General features: G+C 40.2%; 1 protein-coding gene across 1 annotated transcript in view; it reads left to right on the forward strand.

The window, feature by feature from the left end:
• Positions 1-19,044, forward strand: part of MTHFD1L (methylenetetrahydrofolate dehydrogenase (NADP+ dependent) 1 like) — a 245,749-nt gene that overhangs the window by 154,251 nt on the left and 72,454 nt on the right. The window contains 4 exon segments of the mRNA XM_043511198.1: positions 448-587; positions 4,658-4,699; positions 7,740-7,840; positions 8,548-8,725. Of these exon segments, the coding sequence (XP_043367133.1) occupies positions 448-587; positions 4,658-4,699; positions 7,740-7,840; positions 8,548-8,725 (461 nt within the window).

A 19,044-nucleotide genomic window follows, 5' to 3' on the forward strand; every position in this document is an offset into this window, starting at 1 on the left:
CAATTTTGAAACTGCCTGTCTGTTCTGTAAAAGCTAGAGATGAGCCACACGTTTCAGATTTGGATTAAACATTCAGGGGGTTTCAGATCCAGATCCACCCCATCTAGTAAAAGTACGTGAGGGGAAATAATAGAGGGAAGGTTTGTTTGGTTTTTTTTTAAAGTATTTTAATGTACATAACTACTCTAAAATAGTTGTAACACAGGACTGGATGCTACTAAAAGATCTCAGTTAACTTTTTATGCAGTCCGCTTGGGTGACATATTGTAGTTATCAGGGAAAAGAAAACTTGTTGTGAGCAGTAAATGGTTGAAGATAATCAAAATCATGTAAATAGAACTCTGGAGGTCTGGCAAAACGAATGCAGTTGCATTTTTAAAAGTATGTGGCATACTAGAATAAAGTGAAGCATCCCTTGCCTTCAACTGAGTTCTTTATCCTTAACAGTAACTGAAGCTGGTTTTGGTGCTGACATTGGCATGGAGAAATTCTTTAACATCAAATGCAGAACATCTGGCTTAGTTCCCAGCGTGGTTGTGCTTGTTGCTACAGTGAGGGCTTTGAAAATGCATGGAGGAGGGCCAAATGTAAGTATCTGCACCTCTCTTGAAACACAAATGATAAACCTTAAAAATTGTCATTAACATTTGAAATATGTATAAAATTCTGAATTTTAAAAGTGGCTGGAAAAGCTCTTAATGTAAACCATTGTTTAGAAATTCTCATTCCTAAACTCCCTGATCACACTGATGTCCATTCCTGAATTTCCCAAGGAGATTATTGGACTCAAACCAAATGAGTAAGGATTAGATAGCTATGAAGAAGTACTAATTATTAGAAAAGGGAGTGAAGTTTGTTTATATTTTTTTAAACTCCTTTATATACATTCTCTCCCTTGCCTCTTAAAATAGTGATTTGTAAATCTCAGTGGTGTTAATACCTAAGTGTATGGTAGCTATGAGTTCATGGTTGTTATGAGCCAGAGAGCTTGGCAGCTGAGGGGGAGAGAGGAATTCAGATTGCAGTGTGCTTAGTGGAATCAGGGAGTTTTGAGACTCTTGTCATGTGACTGGAAGGCCTGAGGCTTTTGCCACTGAGGTGGAGGGAACTTCTTCCTTCTCTCTGCTGTAGGGGTGACTCCTTTTCTTCTCCAAGCCATGTGATACCAACAAATGTGTGATGTTCCCCCATCCCCATTATATCACTCTCTCTGCTGGGGCCAAGCAGGGTCTTGTAGATTGCTAATCACAAAGGCACTCTTCACTTAATCAGGCAGAATCAGGAGTACTCCTGTGAGTGACTGGTGCTCTAATAACCAGGCAAAGAGACTGAAAGCCTGGCAACATGCTTCAGCTCCTCTGCCCAGCATTCTGAAAGGATCTGATACTGCCAGGGAAACAGCTTTCTGTGGAGCCTCATATTGGGGGAAAATTCCAGAGCTGTTTCTACAACCACAGAATTGTGGAATGCACAGAGCCTTCCTTATATCTAATCATCTCAGAGAGAATCAATGCTGAGATTTTCCCTTATTCATACCTTTTCGTGCCAAGTTTTCTAAGATTAAAAACCCAAAATATTGTTGTAATAGTGGTACCTGTGTATCATTCTCACCCAACACATACAGCTCTTTTGTCTTTTGACATGTTGTTCCTCCATAAATTTCACGATGGTATGTTGTGGTGAAAATTTTCATTCAGTCTAGCAAAAGGGGAATTTAAATCTGCCCTTTCTAATTACATATTGATTTTATCTAACCCTTGTCTTTCACAAATGTATGTTGTAGGTTGCCCCCACACAATATACTGTACAAGGACGGTCTGGGCCAAATCGTAGGTCTGGAAGGTTAGCTATGAATGTGGCTCTATAAACCAAACCTTTGTGACTCCTTGATATTTGTGCTGCCAGTCTGATCCCAAGGAGTCATGTAGAGCAGCCTTATTGTTGCTCTAATTTGCAGCTGCCCACAAGGCATGGTTCCATCAGCCACAAGAGTGCTGTGTCCATTCCTGCTGTCAACTGCTTTTGCCCTCTGTGCTGGATTGCTATCCCCTCAGTCACTTAGTTAGTACAGAGTTCCACCTTCTTTATGCTGCTGGAGAGTGCAATATGTGTATATATGAAAGATGACCATATCTGTGTCACCTGCGATCAACTATTTAGTAACTTTATACCTAAATCTGTACACTAATCATGTGGCTGGAGGAAAGGCAGTGTTTCCAATTCCTGTAAACAGTATATATTTTCTTTCTTTTATGGTTGGATAGCAGTCCCTGATCTAATTTAGACATCCCCTGAGAGCTGTATAAGTAATAGCAGCATCCCTGGGCTGCCTGTGTACTGCAGCCCTGCTCTCAGTGTGCTCCTTACACCAGAACTTTCCAGGGGTCCTTGGAAGGCAGCATTATGGCAGTTTTCCACAATTCCAGCAATGGGAGAATCCTCCTTAGGCAATGCAGGGAGGCCTCTTAATGCTACTCCAGCATTTTTGCCCAGTGTAAAGTGACTGCAGTCGGGGTGAGCATCTCATTCTTTGATTTTTTTTTTTTTTAATTCACTCTCTTCCCCAATGTGGGGGTGCACGTGGAGGCAATAGCGTGACTTTTCCTAAACCTTTTACTAAAATATATGCAGAAGCCAGTTTTCTATTTCAAGAAATAGGTATATTCTTAACATTAGTTTGTTACCTGAAAACAAAGGGCAAGATTTTCACTATAAATAGGATTTTAATTGTATCCTGATATATTTACCATCTTTGTTGTAATGGATTATACTGTAGGAAACTGCAAAGGTGTGTTTTACCTTCTCAAGTGAGTTATGACCAAAAATAATCACTTAGAATACCTACTCGTTGTCTGATGTACTGAGTTCTAAGAAGTGGGTATTTTAATATGTGGATTTCAATTGCCATTTTTTACATGCTCATATTTCCATTCTGAAGAAATCCTAAATGAAATTGTAGGAGTTCTATACATGTTAATAGTGATTGATATTTTTTTTTTTTAAGCAGTAGAGCCACCTCAAATTTGGTGAGGAACCAGCTTTTAAACTGTGATTATACACTGAAAGGTGATTCTAAAATGGCACCACGGTCTTCCATGTTTGCATCTCACTGACTCCATATCCATTTTGCTCCTTTTACATGTCCCACTAACTCAGCCTGGAATTTGAAAGCCAAGCAGGATTCTTGCCATCTCTCATATCATCACCAATAAAAATAGGATTCTACAGTCAGAACCTAGTTAAAGTTCTGTAGATGCCCAAGTCAGGAGCAAAGCCAGCTCATTCTCCTAAAGTTGTCACAGTTCAGTGCAATTGCACCTGTATTCCCCCTTCGTAGTCCCTCGGGGCACCCACTTTAGGCACCTGTCTTCTCAGGTGTCACATCTCTTAGGCAGAGACCCATGTCTCTCTCCCTCCTGACCAGGGTTGTTCCAGGCTTCACAGTTCCCTGCCTACAATGTGATATTCCCAACAAGCCAGACTACCTAAACAAGCCAACATCTGTGGTTTGCTTTCTCTTTAAAGACTGTGAACAACATAATTGACAGAGTTATATGTTACCACACAACTTAAGCAAGCTCATTTATTCTTAAGGTGAAAGCATTCCAGAGAATTTATTCAAAACAATAAAAGAATCTACACACATGCTAAAATGTTTACCAGAGGTCCTCCCAACTCCAGCCTCAGGGTCTGTCCATCCTTCAAAATCCACAACTGAGTTTTCCCATGATTACAAGTTCATAACTGTCTCAGATTCAGAACTAGAACCCCCAGGAACAGATCAGTCTTTCCTTTATACAGTTTGGGCCTTTGATCTTGACTGCATATAATAGTGATCAGTAGACAGTGGCTCACTTCTCAGGGGAGAGCTTCAAAAGGCTGGCTTTTTGCATAATGGGAGGTGAGGAATTTGCATTCACCTCCTCCTAGATATTCCCCAGGAAAACAACTTCACACATTTTGATCCAAAAGTCCATTCTTGTCTGGCACGTTGTTCAGCATAGTCCTTTGAATCCCCAGTCTCACATCTGTCACATCTCCCCTGTTGAAACGTTACATACAATCCCAGCCCACAAATATACATAAACCATTCAATATGTTGGATCCCAAAGATACTTAATTCAAGAAGGTATACCAAGGATATTGTAGGAAATTGCCATATCTGTCTCAATAGCTATATTAGCCTTAGAGTAGAAACATTTTATAAAGTTATAAAAATTCATTGAGTCACCAAAATCAGAAATCAAAATCAGCAGATAGGATTTAAAATGCACACAGAGAACCGATTTCTTGAGTAACCAGTTGCCATTTTTTCATAATAGTTTTCTGACCATAACTGCTTTTTGGGTAGGGGGGGGAGAAAACCCTGACTGAGTCACTGCTGTAATAAACTGAGAAGACATAAATTCTTATCTTTGGGGAGGGGGAAAGTGTTACATTTTGCCATTTGCTTTGTACAGCTGTAACTTTCTCTAGGGGCATGGTCTGTGGTTGTACTGAACTTTTGTTGCTGGAAAGGAAGGTCTTATTGTTTCGTATTGGCAATGGGCATGATGTTTTGGAGTATAAACATGTTTAAAAAGTTGTACTCTTGACCAGGCAGGTAGTTGACTAACATTGTTAGATGATTGTTAATTTTACTTGCTTGTGATTACAGGTAACTGCTGGTGCCCCTCTTAAGAAAGAATATACAGAAGAGGTAAGAGCAATTACTGTAAAACTTAATCCTGCCCTTTTTAAAAAGTTTTGATTTGAAAAGATCTAAAACAACACAGTTGTCAGTTACTTTGCAAACGATAAAGCAAGAGGAGAGTGGCGAGTTTAGATGCTGGCAGTAGATGCAACAAGCGCTTCTTTGATTGAGGTTTTATGATGCAATTTAAAAATAAATATGAAAAATACCTACAAAGGGAAGAAAATCTCTCTATTTGCTGGGTTGTGTGGATTGAGTGCAATATCATAGTAAGATAGCAATGGTAATGTTCAGACTTAAGAAGCCATTTCCTAGTGTTAGATATCTTTGACCTTGGAAGTTACTTCAACTGAGTAACTCTCAGATATTTCTAGAGCACTCACCACTATAGTATTGGAGAGCTGAGCCACCTATAAAGGAACTCTATTTCACTTCAGTACTCTGATGAAAGAGATCCACTGTAAAATGTAGCCTCCTTTTTTCCCTGATCAAAAGATGTTTCATGTTAAAAATTGAGTTTTTCTATTTACCTCAAAACAATTACACTTGAATTCAGATTATCAGACAAATATGGTAACTATAGTAAAAATGTTGTGGAAACTTCTTTAACTTTCCAAGTTTCAGGCGATGAAAATTGTTCTTGATATATTATCTGAATTCATGGACTAACCAAGATGCCCATTAAGGAATCTACTTGTGTCATTACCCTATGAAGGAACCTGATTATTCATTGTGTGTGTTCAGTTATCTTTTTTCACAAGTATTTTATTTACCTACAGAGAGATTAATATCCATGCCTAAGGCCCTTTACAATTTAGGGGCTGAAATGTTGGCATTTCTTTCCCTTTTTCTGTCCCTCCTTCCCTTGACATTTGTAAGTAAAATTAAAGTATATATGAAAATCTATAGAAAGTAATATATAATAATATCTCTGTTCATGCTAATGACAGGGAGTCACTATTTCCAAGCCTCACCTTATACCAAAAAAAACCCATAAACAAATGGTCCTAGGAAATGAAATGGGAAGAGATTCTCCAACACATTCAAAATAAAGTGTCATGTCCAGTCTCAGCTGTTAGGATAATGTGCTGACTCTAAGGCTTAGTATTAATCATGCCTGGCATTAGACAGCAAGATGGCACAGCTCAAACATAGGCTATATATGTTTAAAGAATAAATATGTGGGCTATGTTTCATCTTTGTGGATAAAGCCTTTGTATAGCCTATTACATGTGCTTCAGCTGCTGTCTATTTGTTTTTAATTACAGTTTTGCAACCTGGTTATTACTAGGTTTAGTATGCGTTTCTGATATAGAAATCTTCGAACCACTTTACTTCTATAAACCATTATCATGGTATGTTTGGCTTATAAAAATAATACCTAGTTCTCATATAGGAGTTCTAAACAATGGATTCAGGAATAGAGGGATTAATGAAGATAAAATATTTTTATATCAGTCCTTACATTACATGATGGGCAAATTCCTATTCCAATGAACTTTTCCATGGAAAATCAATATACAGTCTTGGCAAAGCCTAAAACCTCTAAGGGTATGTCTACACTATGAAATTAGGTCGATTTTATAGAAGTAGATCTTTAGAATTCGATTTTATATAGTCGATTGCGTATGTCCACACTAAGCACATTAAGTCGGTAGAGTGGGTCCTTACTATCATGGCTAGCATCGACTTACAGAGCGGTGCACTGTGGGAAGCTATCCCACAGTTCCCGCAGTCTCCGCTGCCCATTGGAATTCTGAGTTAAGCTCCCAATGCCTGATGGGGCAAAAACTTTGTGGTTTTGGGTACTTGTCGTCCCTCCCTCCCTCCGTGAAAGCAACGGCAGACAATCATTTTGTGCCTTTTTTCAAAGTGTTGTCTAGAGTGGTCACAATGGTGCACTCTGGGACAGCTCCCGGAGGCCACCCCAAATTCGACCCAGCGATGTCGATTTTAGCACTAATCCCCTCATGGGGGAGGAGTACACAAATCGATTTTAAGAGCCCTTTAAGTCGACACAAATGGCTTCATTCTGTGGATGGTTTTAGGGTTAAATCGATCTAACTCTGCTAAATTCAACCTAAACTCGTAGTGTAGACCAGGGCTAAGTAGAGAACAGGAGGAACAACTTAAGAAAATCAACAGTAGTAAATCACCTGGACTGTATGCTTGTATGTTCATGTGTGTGGGAAAGAGAGAGCTGTCTGGCTGGGCTTGTCTTGTCTTTTTTATTTTAAATGTTCCAAGTTTCAGAGGCTTATGATCTGAACCGCTTCCCACTGAAGTCAGTGGGATTTTCCATTCACTTCTGTGGGAGTTGGATGGGGCCTCATGTCAGCTAGCATCCCTTTCAACCATCCTCTCTGGGAAGCTTTTGGTATTTGGGCCTTTAATAGAATGCCCGCGTTGGTGTTATCTCACAAATTAAGTGGCATCACACAAAGGATTTTGATTTGAGTGAACTCTCCCTGCATTTGAGCTTGAGAAGGCTAATCCATCTCCTCCTTCCATTTGTCGTCCCTGGGCCTGGATATATGGTGAAAAAGGATCCTAGCAGGAACCAGATAAGATAGCGTCAGTCCTGTGATGGAAAGCTTTAGCAGCAAATGTCGTAATGAATTGTATTACTGTGTAACTCCTTTAGATGGAGCCACGAATTAGAGTGGGGGGAACTGGCAGCAGTCCACACCACCGCCAATGTCAACCGGCCCACAGATGTTTTCTGGCATCTTGTTTATTGATTGGCAGCCAGTTGGCAACAACTCTGTCTTGCTTGTGTCCCAGAAGGGAGCAATCTGGCAGCATGCTCAAATGTAAAAGATTAGACCCTGCTCAGTTATGTAAATGCGGCTGCTGCTACTGAAGTCAGAATTAATAGGATACATAAAAGTATTTTGTCTGAAGCCTATTATGAAGGGTACCCATAAATATAAAAATAATTATAACTAACCATGTCTGTTGTAATTTCAGGAAATTTCTTTGGCTAGAAAAGATGTGACACCTTGCCATTTCTGGTTTGTTTGGTTTTTTTGTTTGTTTAATGTAGAATCTCCAGCTGGTAGCTGATGGCTGTTGTAATCTACAGAAGCAAATTCAGATTGCTCAACTATTTGGAGTTCCTGTTGTAGTTGCTCTAAATGTCTTCAAGTAAGTCAATCCATCCTTTACTCATGCTAGTAGACCCAAAGATCAAGCTCGTTGTTGCATGAGGTGTAATCACTTACTTCCTCACCTCATATAGTATATTAAATATATTACCACTCACAGCTGGGTGAAAATACAGGAAGTAAAATTAGTATTAACTTCATATACCACTCAAAAGAGTTGCAAAGATTCTACTGATGTTGTGACCTAATTAAATATGCTTGTTCAGTCCTGAAAATATTTTAAAATTCAGAAAACTGTAATGTAATTGTTAGCATTTCATTTAGAGCACCTTCCTATTTACATTTGTTTTTTAAATCCACCAATCATGGCATGAAGAGAGAAGCCTTTAAAGGAAAGAGAGAGAAGTTTATATTTGACTTGTAGAAAGGATTTTTTTTTAAAAGAGTAAATTTTTTATACATCCTGAAGAATATAAAGATTTTAAAAACCCTCTAGCTGCCTCTTTTAGAGGTTTTCAAATCACATAAATAGAGACTGGTATTGTATGCGATTTGTAATACTTATTTAAATGAAACATTCCTACTTCAATGTACTTAAGACAGTTGGGGTTTTTATAAACATTTAATAATTGTATGATTTCCATAACTCACTTGTTTCACAACTGTAACTACAGAGCATTGCTTAACAAATAAGGCTGTACAAGAGTAAATAAACAAAATAATGACATAGAACTGTTTGGTTGGCAGAACTGACTCCCATGCTGAAGTTGATTTAGTCTGTGAGATTGCAAAACAGTCTGGAGCATTTGATGCAGTGCCCTGCAGTCACTGGTCAGCTGGTGGTAGAGGAGCTGTGGAACTGGCTCAGGCTGTGAGAAAAGCTGCCAGTCAGGAAAACAGCTTCAAATATCTGTATAACTTGGAGGTAAGATGATTAAAAAGAATGTTGCAATAGTTTCAGATAGAGAACAAAGAGGATGTTGCAATAAATCTATTTAGCGTTCCTTTTAGATATCAGCTATAAGAAGATGCTTGCTTGGCTTAATAATATCCCAGATGTTGCAGATTAAAAAATAAAACTGGTACTGAAGATGAAATAGTGAGTACTTCTGGCAGTACAGGATTGCTCGCTGCACGATAGCATACTTACTAGCACTTTGTCTTGCTAAGCTTTAAATATCCCCAGTGATGAGGCCTCTGCTGGTCCTAGGAGGTTTTTCATGGCATTCAGCTGAAATTTCATTTCTTAATGTCATTCTGTTTGAAATGCATACACCTGTGACTCCCTAAAGTGTTCCTTTCCTCCTTTAGGCAAAGGATAGTTTCTCAAGGCTTAGGTTGTATGCACATCTCTACCATTGACATGCTCTCTGACATTGAAAAAGTCACTTACACTCACTGTTCTTCGGTTTACTTGTCTGCAAAGTGCCCAGTGTTACAGCATCCCCGGGTTGCCAGGAGGAGCAATTGCAGACAAAGTCCTGCTTGGCCCCTACAGCCCCAGGATGGAACACACTCAGTGCAGACAGAATGTTTGGAGAATTATATTGCCAAGAATTTTGCTAACAAGCCTCTACTGAGCTTGTGCAAATAATGGTTTTCAGAAGCTTACAACTTGGCCAAGTCTGGGTGGATTTTCACAGGAACATCAAAATGCAACTAACTCCTTGGTGACACCCTCCCCTACAACACTGCCAAGTTTCAATCTCTGTTTCAATAGATGAAGGTGCTAGAGCTTATCAAGAAAAATATTTGTAATGCTTTTCTTTAACATAAGCAAAACCAGTTTATTTTCCCTAATTTAATTCTTGCAAATAACAGAATTGTTTCTGCTGAAACTTACTTAAAATTTCAGTCTGTGGCAGATACCCAGCATGGAAAATTTCATCCGGAATTGTTGAAGTTTGGTAGTTATAAGAAACTAAAAACAAGGTCTCATAATGGAAAGTGTCAAGAAGTCTTCACTCTAAGTGTTGCTATCAGTCTTGTCTGTAATGACTTGGCCTGTTCATATTTAGAGCTGAGTGAATAATTGATTTCTTTGGTTCAGTGGCTGATCTGAAAAAGAAAAAAGTAGGTTTGTTTCGAACCAGAACTGATTTTTTTCAGTTTTCCTCACTGAAATAAAAAAAAAATAAAAAAAACTGTTTGGCTCTAGGGCAGGGGTGGGCAAACTTTTTGGCCTGAGGGCCACATCGGGGTGCAAAACTGTATGGAGGGTAGGGAAGGCTGTGCCTCCCCAAACAGCCTGGCCCCAGCCCTCTATCGACCCCTCCCACTTCCCGCCCCCTGACTGCCCACCTCAGAACTTCTGACCCATCCAAACCCCCTGCTCCTTGTCCCCTAACCAACCCGACCCCACACCCCAAATCACCCCCCCGGAACCCCACCCCCTATCCAACGCCCCCTGTCCCCTGACTGCCCCCCGCTACCCCATCCACATCCCTGCCCCTGACAGGCCCCCCGGGACTCCCTTGTCTATCCAACTGCCCCTGTCCCCTGACTGCACCCCCCTCCCCGAACCTCCGCCCCATCCAACCACCCCCTGCTTCCTGTCCCCTAACTGCCCCCCTGAGACCCCTTGCCCCTTATCCAATCCCCCTGCTCTCCCCCCGCTTACTAGGCCACTCAGAGCCCCAGGAGCTCGCAGCCCCACCGCGCAGCGGTGCAGCTGCAGTCGAGGGGGGACAGCACAGGAGGGACCGGGGGCTAGCCTCCCCGGCTGGGAGCTCAAGGGCCAGGCAGGATGGTCCCATAGGCCAGATGCCCACCTCTGCTCTAGGGGAATGTTTGAATGTCTGTCTGGAATGAAATTTTCTAAATCAAAGGTTGATTTGAAACGACATGTTTGAAGTGGTTAATTTCCAAAGTGTCAAAATGTTTTGTTTTGACATTTCAAAACAAAAAAATCAATCCAGATGAAAGTATTTGGTGAATTGATCCAAATTTGCAAGTTTCAGTGCCCTCAAAGATGTATTTTTCATCAAATTTATTATTTGTCAAAAAAAAGGTCCCCATTTCTATTTATCTTGCGTGAAGAAGCCTTAGTGCTTCATTTCTCATGTATTTTTGACAAGAGGGCAATATTTCTGATGGGGAAGATGGGGGAGGACTTTTTCCTGACTCCTTTCTCTTGAATCTCTGCCTCTACTGTTTGTTTGTTTTCCTCACCCCCAACCCCTTATCACTCCCTCTCTGTCTCCTCCTTTCCTTTGGCACCCTCATCTTGCTACTTTTCTCTCCACCGCCACTTGTCCACAGAGATCTCAGAGAGGGCAAGCACCCGTAAATGGGCCAATCAGCAGCTTTATAATTACCCTTTTTTAATTCCACTAAGGTATTTGAACATAGGGCATAGTGGGTAATTTTAGCCTGACAATACTGGGCACTGAATTCTTCTGATCATCAAAAGACCAGGTACCTCATGGTGACAGTCCCAAGGAGATGAATGTGGTATAAAAATCAAGAGAATTAGATATACAGGAAGTAGGTAGGCAGGATGATATAGGGGTATTTTCAGTGTCATTGCCTTGTCCTAAAGGGACATGGATGAGAGGATAGTTGAATCTTCATTCCTGTTCCAGTGTTATCCAGAGACTGCCAAATTCAATGAGCCTTCTCTGGTTTGGTTTTTATGGGGATTTTTTGCTGGGGGTAAACAGACAAGGGACGGTGGTGGGGGGAAATGCTTCAAAGACACCCTTATAGCCAACATGAAGGAGTGCAATATTGGTTATGGGAATGGGAAACCCAAGCTCTCAACAGACCAAAATGGAAAAGGACCTGATGGCAAGGATCCCAGTATTTCGAGATCCAACAGAGAAACGGGAAAGGAGGAAACAACATGCCGCAGTCTGACTCAGCAATCCAGATCTTCCTCGTCCATTGGGAAATGTCTACCCGAGTTGTGACAAGATCTGTGGATCCTGGATCAGTCTCATTAGCTATCTGGGAATCCACCAGTGATAACTGGCTTTCATTTTATGAAAGCCAATCATCCGCGAACTCCAAGAGATCACCAATGGGGTTGCCAAGGGATCAGGGTGCTAAGGGAGGAGTGAGAATATTGCAGAAACCCCTTTATTCATCTCTTACTCCTTCATATTCGCTCTTCATCCATTTAGTCCATTGATGTTCATTGATTTCCACTGGTGTGGATTAATTTCAGATATGCATGAAGTCCTAACCACTTCCAACAAGTCAAGTTACTTTGGGAGAACTTAAAAGCCCCAGGGTAAATTCATTCAGCATCTTAACATTGTGTTCCAAGTGTTTCCCAGAGTCAGGTGAAAAAAACTTTGTCTGATTCTTGGATCCTTTTTATTTTTCTCACTTACGTAGTAAAACAAAGGGTTGTAGTATATTGTTTTTGTGTTTCAAATTAGGAGAATACTTCAAATCAGCTGAACTTTATTTCTCTGGATTTTTTCCAAGCAGCATGTCTAACTTTGTATTGCTTCACATCATGTTTCCAACTTTGTCTTCTAAGAAAATTCTGTTTTCACATGTTTTGAAATCTGCATAGTATATAAAAAACAAAGAAATATTTTCAAGATGAACTGGTGTGATATAGTGTCACATACAGTCAAATACTGGTAGGAATTGAGAATCATAGTTACTCTGTTGTATCTCAGTCTAAATGTAGTCATGTGCACATGTAAAATTACTTTCTTTTCAGGATCCACCAAGTTATTCCTGCTTATAAAATAAGCTACATTAAATTTGATTTTTCCCCTCAACGGTTATTTTTTTAAACATTCGGTTTAGCTGGCATTTAGCACCATATTAACAAATACTTTTCAAGAGCTAGTATGAAGAAGTAAATAAGTACTATGAGAGCAAAATAAATTTCAGGCATATTTGGAGGGTGGTGTGAAGAATAACTGTATATTGATTCTGAACATGCAAGAAAGAGATGTGAAAATCAGCATGTCTGGTGTCCAGGACAAGCAACAGCCTACAACAAGTTTCCCAAAGCGCCTGTCATATTAAAAGTGTAGGGAGGAGCATACATAAAGGGCTTGTAATATCAGAAATTACACATGGGAAACTTTAAAAAAAAAAAAGGAAAAAATAGTCAGAAGTAAGGCGGAGATTTTATGATAGGCTTTAAAGAGCCATAACTTTGTTTAAAATATTATTAGCAGTGGTAAGAAATATTTTATTAGCATGTGGTTTAAAAAAGACAAAGTTTGGCCCCGGTGCATACACTAACCCATCATCTTATTTTGTCGTTTGAATGTTTTTTCTTGTCGAGTATTTCTTTTTTGGTGGTTGGAGAATGAAGTTGGCTACAAAGACCTTCTGAACTCTTTACAAAGTAATCTGTACTTCATTGTGTTTTTTTTGGAGAAAATATATTTGGCACATATGGAAAATATCAGAATTTCAATTCTTATCAGCGTAGACTTCCTTTCTGGGTTCACTTTTCTTGAAATATGAGTCTTTAAATTACAGCAGAAAGCTATTACTCAGAATAAACTGACTGATCTATTAACATAAGTTTAGATAACCAGGGTTAAGGGGGGAGAAGAGCAGGGGATAGAAGCATGTGCATCCCATTCGAAAAATTTCCTGGCTTCAATGGTTAAAGTACTCTCTTTCTTAAATAAAAAAAAAACAAAAGCAGAGGTAACTTGCTGCAGTAGTGCATGCCCAGTAAAGTATCTGGGTTCTCATATCCCATTGTTTTGGCAAATTAAAAGATTCAGAGTTTAGTCTCCCTGCGGGTGCCCTGAACTCTCTCTGTTAGCATCAACATACCTTGGACAAAGAGATAAGGAAGCACTGGTTTGAATCAAGGCACTTCGCTAAGTCCTCTGCTGGAAGTGGTGTTCTGTCCAGCAAAGCAGCTTGAGCACAGTGAGCCAGTGCATCAGCAGGAAAACAAGACTGACACAGCTGGAATTAGAGAGAAGAGAGAGATGAGACTAGGGGAGAGGTAACTGGTGCAGAGAATCGGCACATTCTGTCAGTCACAGAGACTTACCAGTGTCTCTTAAATAGATTCGGACATGGTAAACTGATCCGATGAAGTGAGCTGTAGCTCACGAAAGCTTATGCTCTAATAAATTTGTTAATCTCTAAGGTGCCACGGGTGCTCCTTTTCTTTTTGCGAATACAGACTAACACGGCTGCTACTCTGAAAGCTGTGATAGGGAAGCCAAAAATCACCTAACTTCTGCTAAAAAGGAAAACTAAATTGGGAGAGGGGAGAAATCACAAGAGAAGGAAGGGCATTTCTTTGGCATTTCAGCGTTTCCCGATTTCTTCTATTTTTCTAATATATTTGTCAACTTCTTGTGTTGGCATGACATCATGATGTCACCAATGTTGCCACATTTTGGTGTAGAGTCAGTCACAAAGATATATTTTGCAACATTTCCAGTGTCCTGCATAGCCAGTTTTCAGGGCACAGGTCAGCGTCATCACAATCAGGGCCATTCTGTGGAAAATCAAGCCAGAGGGGGCAACTATTTTTAGTGAGTATTCAAAGCCATTAGCAACTTCAGCAATGGTGTTCTTCTTCCTTCTCTCTAAGGGTGACAGTGCCATATAAAAAATGTCCTAGCTCTTGTATGCTCCTCTGGTCGCTCAGCACACACGTTGGCACCAGTTCTGCTGATCTCAATTTCAAGTGGAAGAGATCTGGTGCCACTACGAAGCAGGAGCTCAGTAAAGCATCAGACAGTGCAAAAACTGCAGGCAGCAGCAGCTCTGCATGGTTTGGCTCATCTTCTGTCTGCATTTCATAGCCTCAGAAAAGGGGTAGAGAATAAGAATGAGTTGGAGCAATAGAGGAGGGGGGAGGAAAGAGCCTGTAAATCGAAAGTGGGTAGGAGAGGGAATTGGAGGGAGGGCAAAAGCCTAGAACAGCAGTTTTCAGCCTGTGGTCCATGGTCCCCTGGGGGTCTGCAGACTGTCTAAGGGGTTTCGCAAAAGGTTATTACCAGAGAACAGTGATTTTCCACCTGGGGTCCACAAACTCCTGAGGGTCTGCACAGTATGTCTAAGACTTACAAAGAAGTCTGCATTGCCATTTTAAATTTTTTGAAGGTCCACAAATGAAAAAAGGTTGACAACCACTGACCTGGAACAATAAGAACAGTATAAAGAGGAAGGCAGGAAAAGCAGTAAGATTTCAGTAGGGAAGAAAACACAATTGTTATTAAAAGGAGCTAGGTTTATGGGCTCCTGGTTTGAAAGTATATTAAAGGAGCTGGAACTAGGGATAAACAGTAAAGGGAGCACAGAATTAAATACCCTTTATGCTTTCCTTTAGTGTAAGATAGTCCTGTTTTTTCATTCCGAAAAGATAAGAGAAGAGAATGGCTGAGGGGAGTTATCTTCAGTGACAGCCCAGCTACCAAAACCATCACATTCTAAGGTCACCGTGTCGTCCCATTTGTCTGTTTGTTCTCTTGTTGCCTTTTATCTAAATCCTAGACTATGAGTTCTATGGAGCAGGGAATATCCTTAAGGAGGTGTTTTATACCATCAAATGAGGCACCAAATCCTGCGTGGGGTCTTCAGATGCTACTACAATAGAAATAAATAATAATACTCAATTTGTCCCTTTGCTGGAACACCTCCCAACCCATGACTTGTGACCATTTTTCACTCACTTTGAAACTCAGGCCACCCTGCTTTCTCTTACACCCATTTGATCAAAGAACCATCTATCAACATAGCCACATTGTGTGTGTGTGTGTGTGTGTGTGTGTGTGTGTGTGTGTATATATATATAAAAAAGCCAATTTCCACACTGCTGTATAAACCCCTTTCTTCCCCAAGAGAGCTTGCTTCAAGCAGAATCTGGATGTGTTTTGCATTGAATCAAAAGTTCTGAGGTTGGAAATTCTTTGTTCCCATCCCTCTCTCGCTTTTTTGGGGGTAGGCTCTTGACAGCACGGCATTTTTATGTTTGTTTTTATTAAATATTTTTCCCATTCTTTTTGTCAAGCAATTTTTAGACACAGCTGGGGTTTGAATGTTGGGGAGATGAAAATAAATCTCTAAGGCCACAGGCTTAGGTGTTGTTTCATGAACTGTTTAACTCAACTAGATATGAGCTTTTCCACAAATTAAAAAACAAAAATCTATCCTTTGCCTACAGAGAAAGGGTGTGCTGTGGGCTTGGAAATCATCTAGTCAACCGCAGAACTTCTGGAACCAGAATATACAGATGAAATAAAAAAACATATTTATTAAAGTGTAGAGGAAAACTCAAAGAAATAAAAGCTTAGCTATGCAGTCAGCTATTATTTTAGCATGGTACTCTATCACCCCACAGCACCTTCAGTATACTGTTGTCGTGTGTTTTTGCTTGGCAATGTTCCTGATGCAAAATGAGAGAGATGTATAAAGACAGTTTCATTTAGTCAAGAGATTATTATTTATTATCTTTTCATTGTGTATATATAAGTTAAAAAACATCAATCCCAAGCTCTATGCTATTTTAAGAATTTTTTTAAAATGCAAGCCATATAATAAAATAACAAACCCAGGGGTTTCTTCTCATCAAAGAACAATAAACCAGCCAACATATTGCTAATGGACAACTGGACTAAGACAAACGTTTAAAGTATGTAAACTATAAAACTTTTAAAGAAGAAATGATGGCACAGCAGCATGGACGTACATAACACAGGTGTTTAGAAAGCTTCCATGGGTGAATGCCATCAGTTTCTGCAAAGTATAAACTTTCTTAAAGACAAAATAACCTGAAATCTCTATCCCTTATAATTGTGAAGAGAGCCTTTCAAACATAATGCAAGCAGGAATCAATGCAGTGCTGTTTTCTTAAATCTCATTCCAAGGACTCGTCTGCTTCTGTTGCTGCTCATAGCTTTGCCAAGCTCCACCAAAGTGAAGACTGAATAGAGTCTTGTAATTTTTCACTCCAGCCATTCGGAACAATGTTGGATTTGACTCTGCTGCCATTTGGGAAAGACACTGAGAAGGAGGATTTAAAAACTAAAGTAACAGACCGCATCCACTCATGCAGAATTCTCTGGGGTTGGATGGAGAAAGTGAGAGAATGCTCCTTCTGCTAGCAGCCAGAGAAGGTTGAAGGGGCCTCAAAGCTATTAGCCAGTATCTGTTACAAAAGTGGGAATTCTGAGCAGGGTCAACATCCTAACTTACCATCTTTACTTTTCCTATCTGGTAAGGTAGGGAATTGGAGTCTCACCTTGGAGTTGTCCCGGAACGCATTCCCCGCTCCCACCTTCTTCACATTGGTCTTTGGATAGTAGGTTTAATCTCTGGTTTATTGGTGTCTGGTAAAATGTCCAGGCATTACATGTGAGAGGATGGGAGTGATTGGGTGAGCACGTGGGTTAGTGAGAGACTGAGGTGATAAATTATACAAGTACTTTATTGAGAGGTGTGAGAGAGGGGGATTTTGGTGAGAAGAAGAAAGAAGAGGAAAAATCAGAAAAAATGTATGTAAAAAGAGAATGACAGAAGGGGGGTAGATGGAGAGAGAAAGAAAAGAGGAAGCACGCTGAAGACAACTCAGGAAAATATAGCCCATGATCCACTATTGTAAGAAAGCCAATGGGGAGGGGGGAAAGTCAGTGAGTAAGGCTGGGATATGAGAGTCTATTATAAATGAGAGTCATTGTAAATTACATTTTTAAATAGAAAGTGTGTTGACAATGTTGGAATTAAGTACATTAAGTACAATAAGTAGGGCCCTACCAAATTCATGGTCAGTTTTGGTCATCTTTAAGGTCATAGGATTTTAAAAATCATAAATTCCATTATTTCAGCTATTTAAATCTGAAATTTCATGGTATTGTAATTGTAGGGAGCCTGACCCAAAAAGGAGTTGTAGAGGATGGGGGCCACAAGGTTATTGTGGGGGGGGGGCGGTTGGGGTATTGCTACCGTTCTGTGCTGCTGCTGGCGGCAGCACTGCCTTCAGAGCTGGGCAGCTGGAGAGTGATGGCTACAGGCCTGAACCCAGCCCTGAAGACAGACCCACTGCCAGCAGCAGCACAGAAGTAAGGATGGCATGGTATGGTATTGCCACCCTTCTGCACTGCTGCCTGCAGAGCTGGGTCCTCGGTCAGCAGCCACTACTGTCTGGCCACCCAGCTCTGAAGGCAGCAGCACAGAATTAAGGGTGGCATGGTATGGTATTGCCATCCTTGCTTCTGTGCTGCTGCTGGTGGGGTACTGTCTTCGGAGCTGGATGCCCGGCCAACAGCTGCTGCTCTCCAGCTGCCCAGCTCTGAAATCAGTGCAGAAGTACTGCTACCCCCCTAAAATAACCTTGTGACACCCCCCCGCAACTCCCTTTCAAGTCAGGCCCTCCAATTTGAGAAACACTGGTCTCCCTGTGAAATCTGTCTTAGAAATATTTACCAGTGCAGGAATTAGTTGTCATAAATATGCATATTGGCATATAAAAGTCCAATTTATAAAGCAATTTAAGCAAATCCATTAAAGTAAAAAAAATTTAAATTCCAAAACTTCAGAATCTGACAACATGTCCTTATATGAATCTTTCAGGTCAGAGCTCCAGGTGGTTTTAGACAACAGCATCATCATACCCAAACAAAATGTACTTTATCTTACTAATAATCACCCACAGTTCAGCAGTGAACTCTATGGAAGAAGCATTGGAACAATGTGTGATGTCAGATCTTTATGGATGAGATTTTCAGCACCGCTCAGCATTGATCTATCTCTGATTACATTGAAGTTCACAGGAATTTTACCACGGAGTTCAATGGGAACAGAGTTAGGCCTATTCTGAAAGCTTCTGAAAATCTCTCCCTTAAAGATTATATCAGGAAATAGGTGAATTTTGCCCCTAGATATTTTGTTACCATTACTGTACATCTCAAATAGCTTTAATGACTCTCTCTCCATGTCTGGGATAGATTCAAAGTCATAATTAAAGTTTGACTAAGTATTGAGGAGTCTGAATAATCAGGAATCTAGTTTAGAGCTAATCTTTACTAATAGATTATTGTTGTTGTTGTTGCCATTGTCTTTGCATGTATAGTTTGCAGTGTTGTATAGTCCTGTTAGTCCCAGGATATTAGATAGACATGGTGGGTGAGGTATTATATTTTATTGGACCAACTTCTGTTGGTGACAGAGACAAGCTTTTGAGTTTATAAAGAGCTCTTCTTCAGTTGTTATGTAACATATTATGTTCTATATTATTATATATTATCTACAGTAGAACCTCAGAGTTATGAACACCTTGGGAATGGAAGTTGTTCA

The sequence above is a fragment of the Dermochelys coriacea genome, chromosome 3 (genome assembly GCF_009764565.3).
Source record: "Dermochelys coriacea isolate rDerCor1 chromosome 3, rDerCor1.pri.v4, whole genome shotgun sequence".
NCBI lineage: Eukaryota > Metazoa > Chordata > Testudines > Dermochelyidae > Dermochelys > Dermochelys coriacea.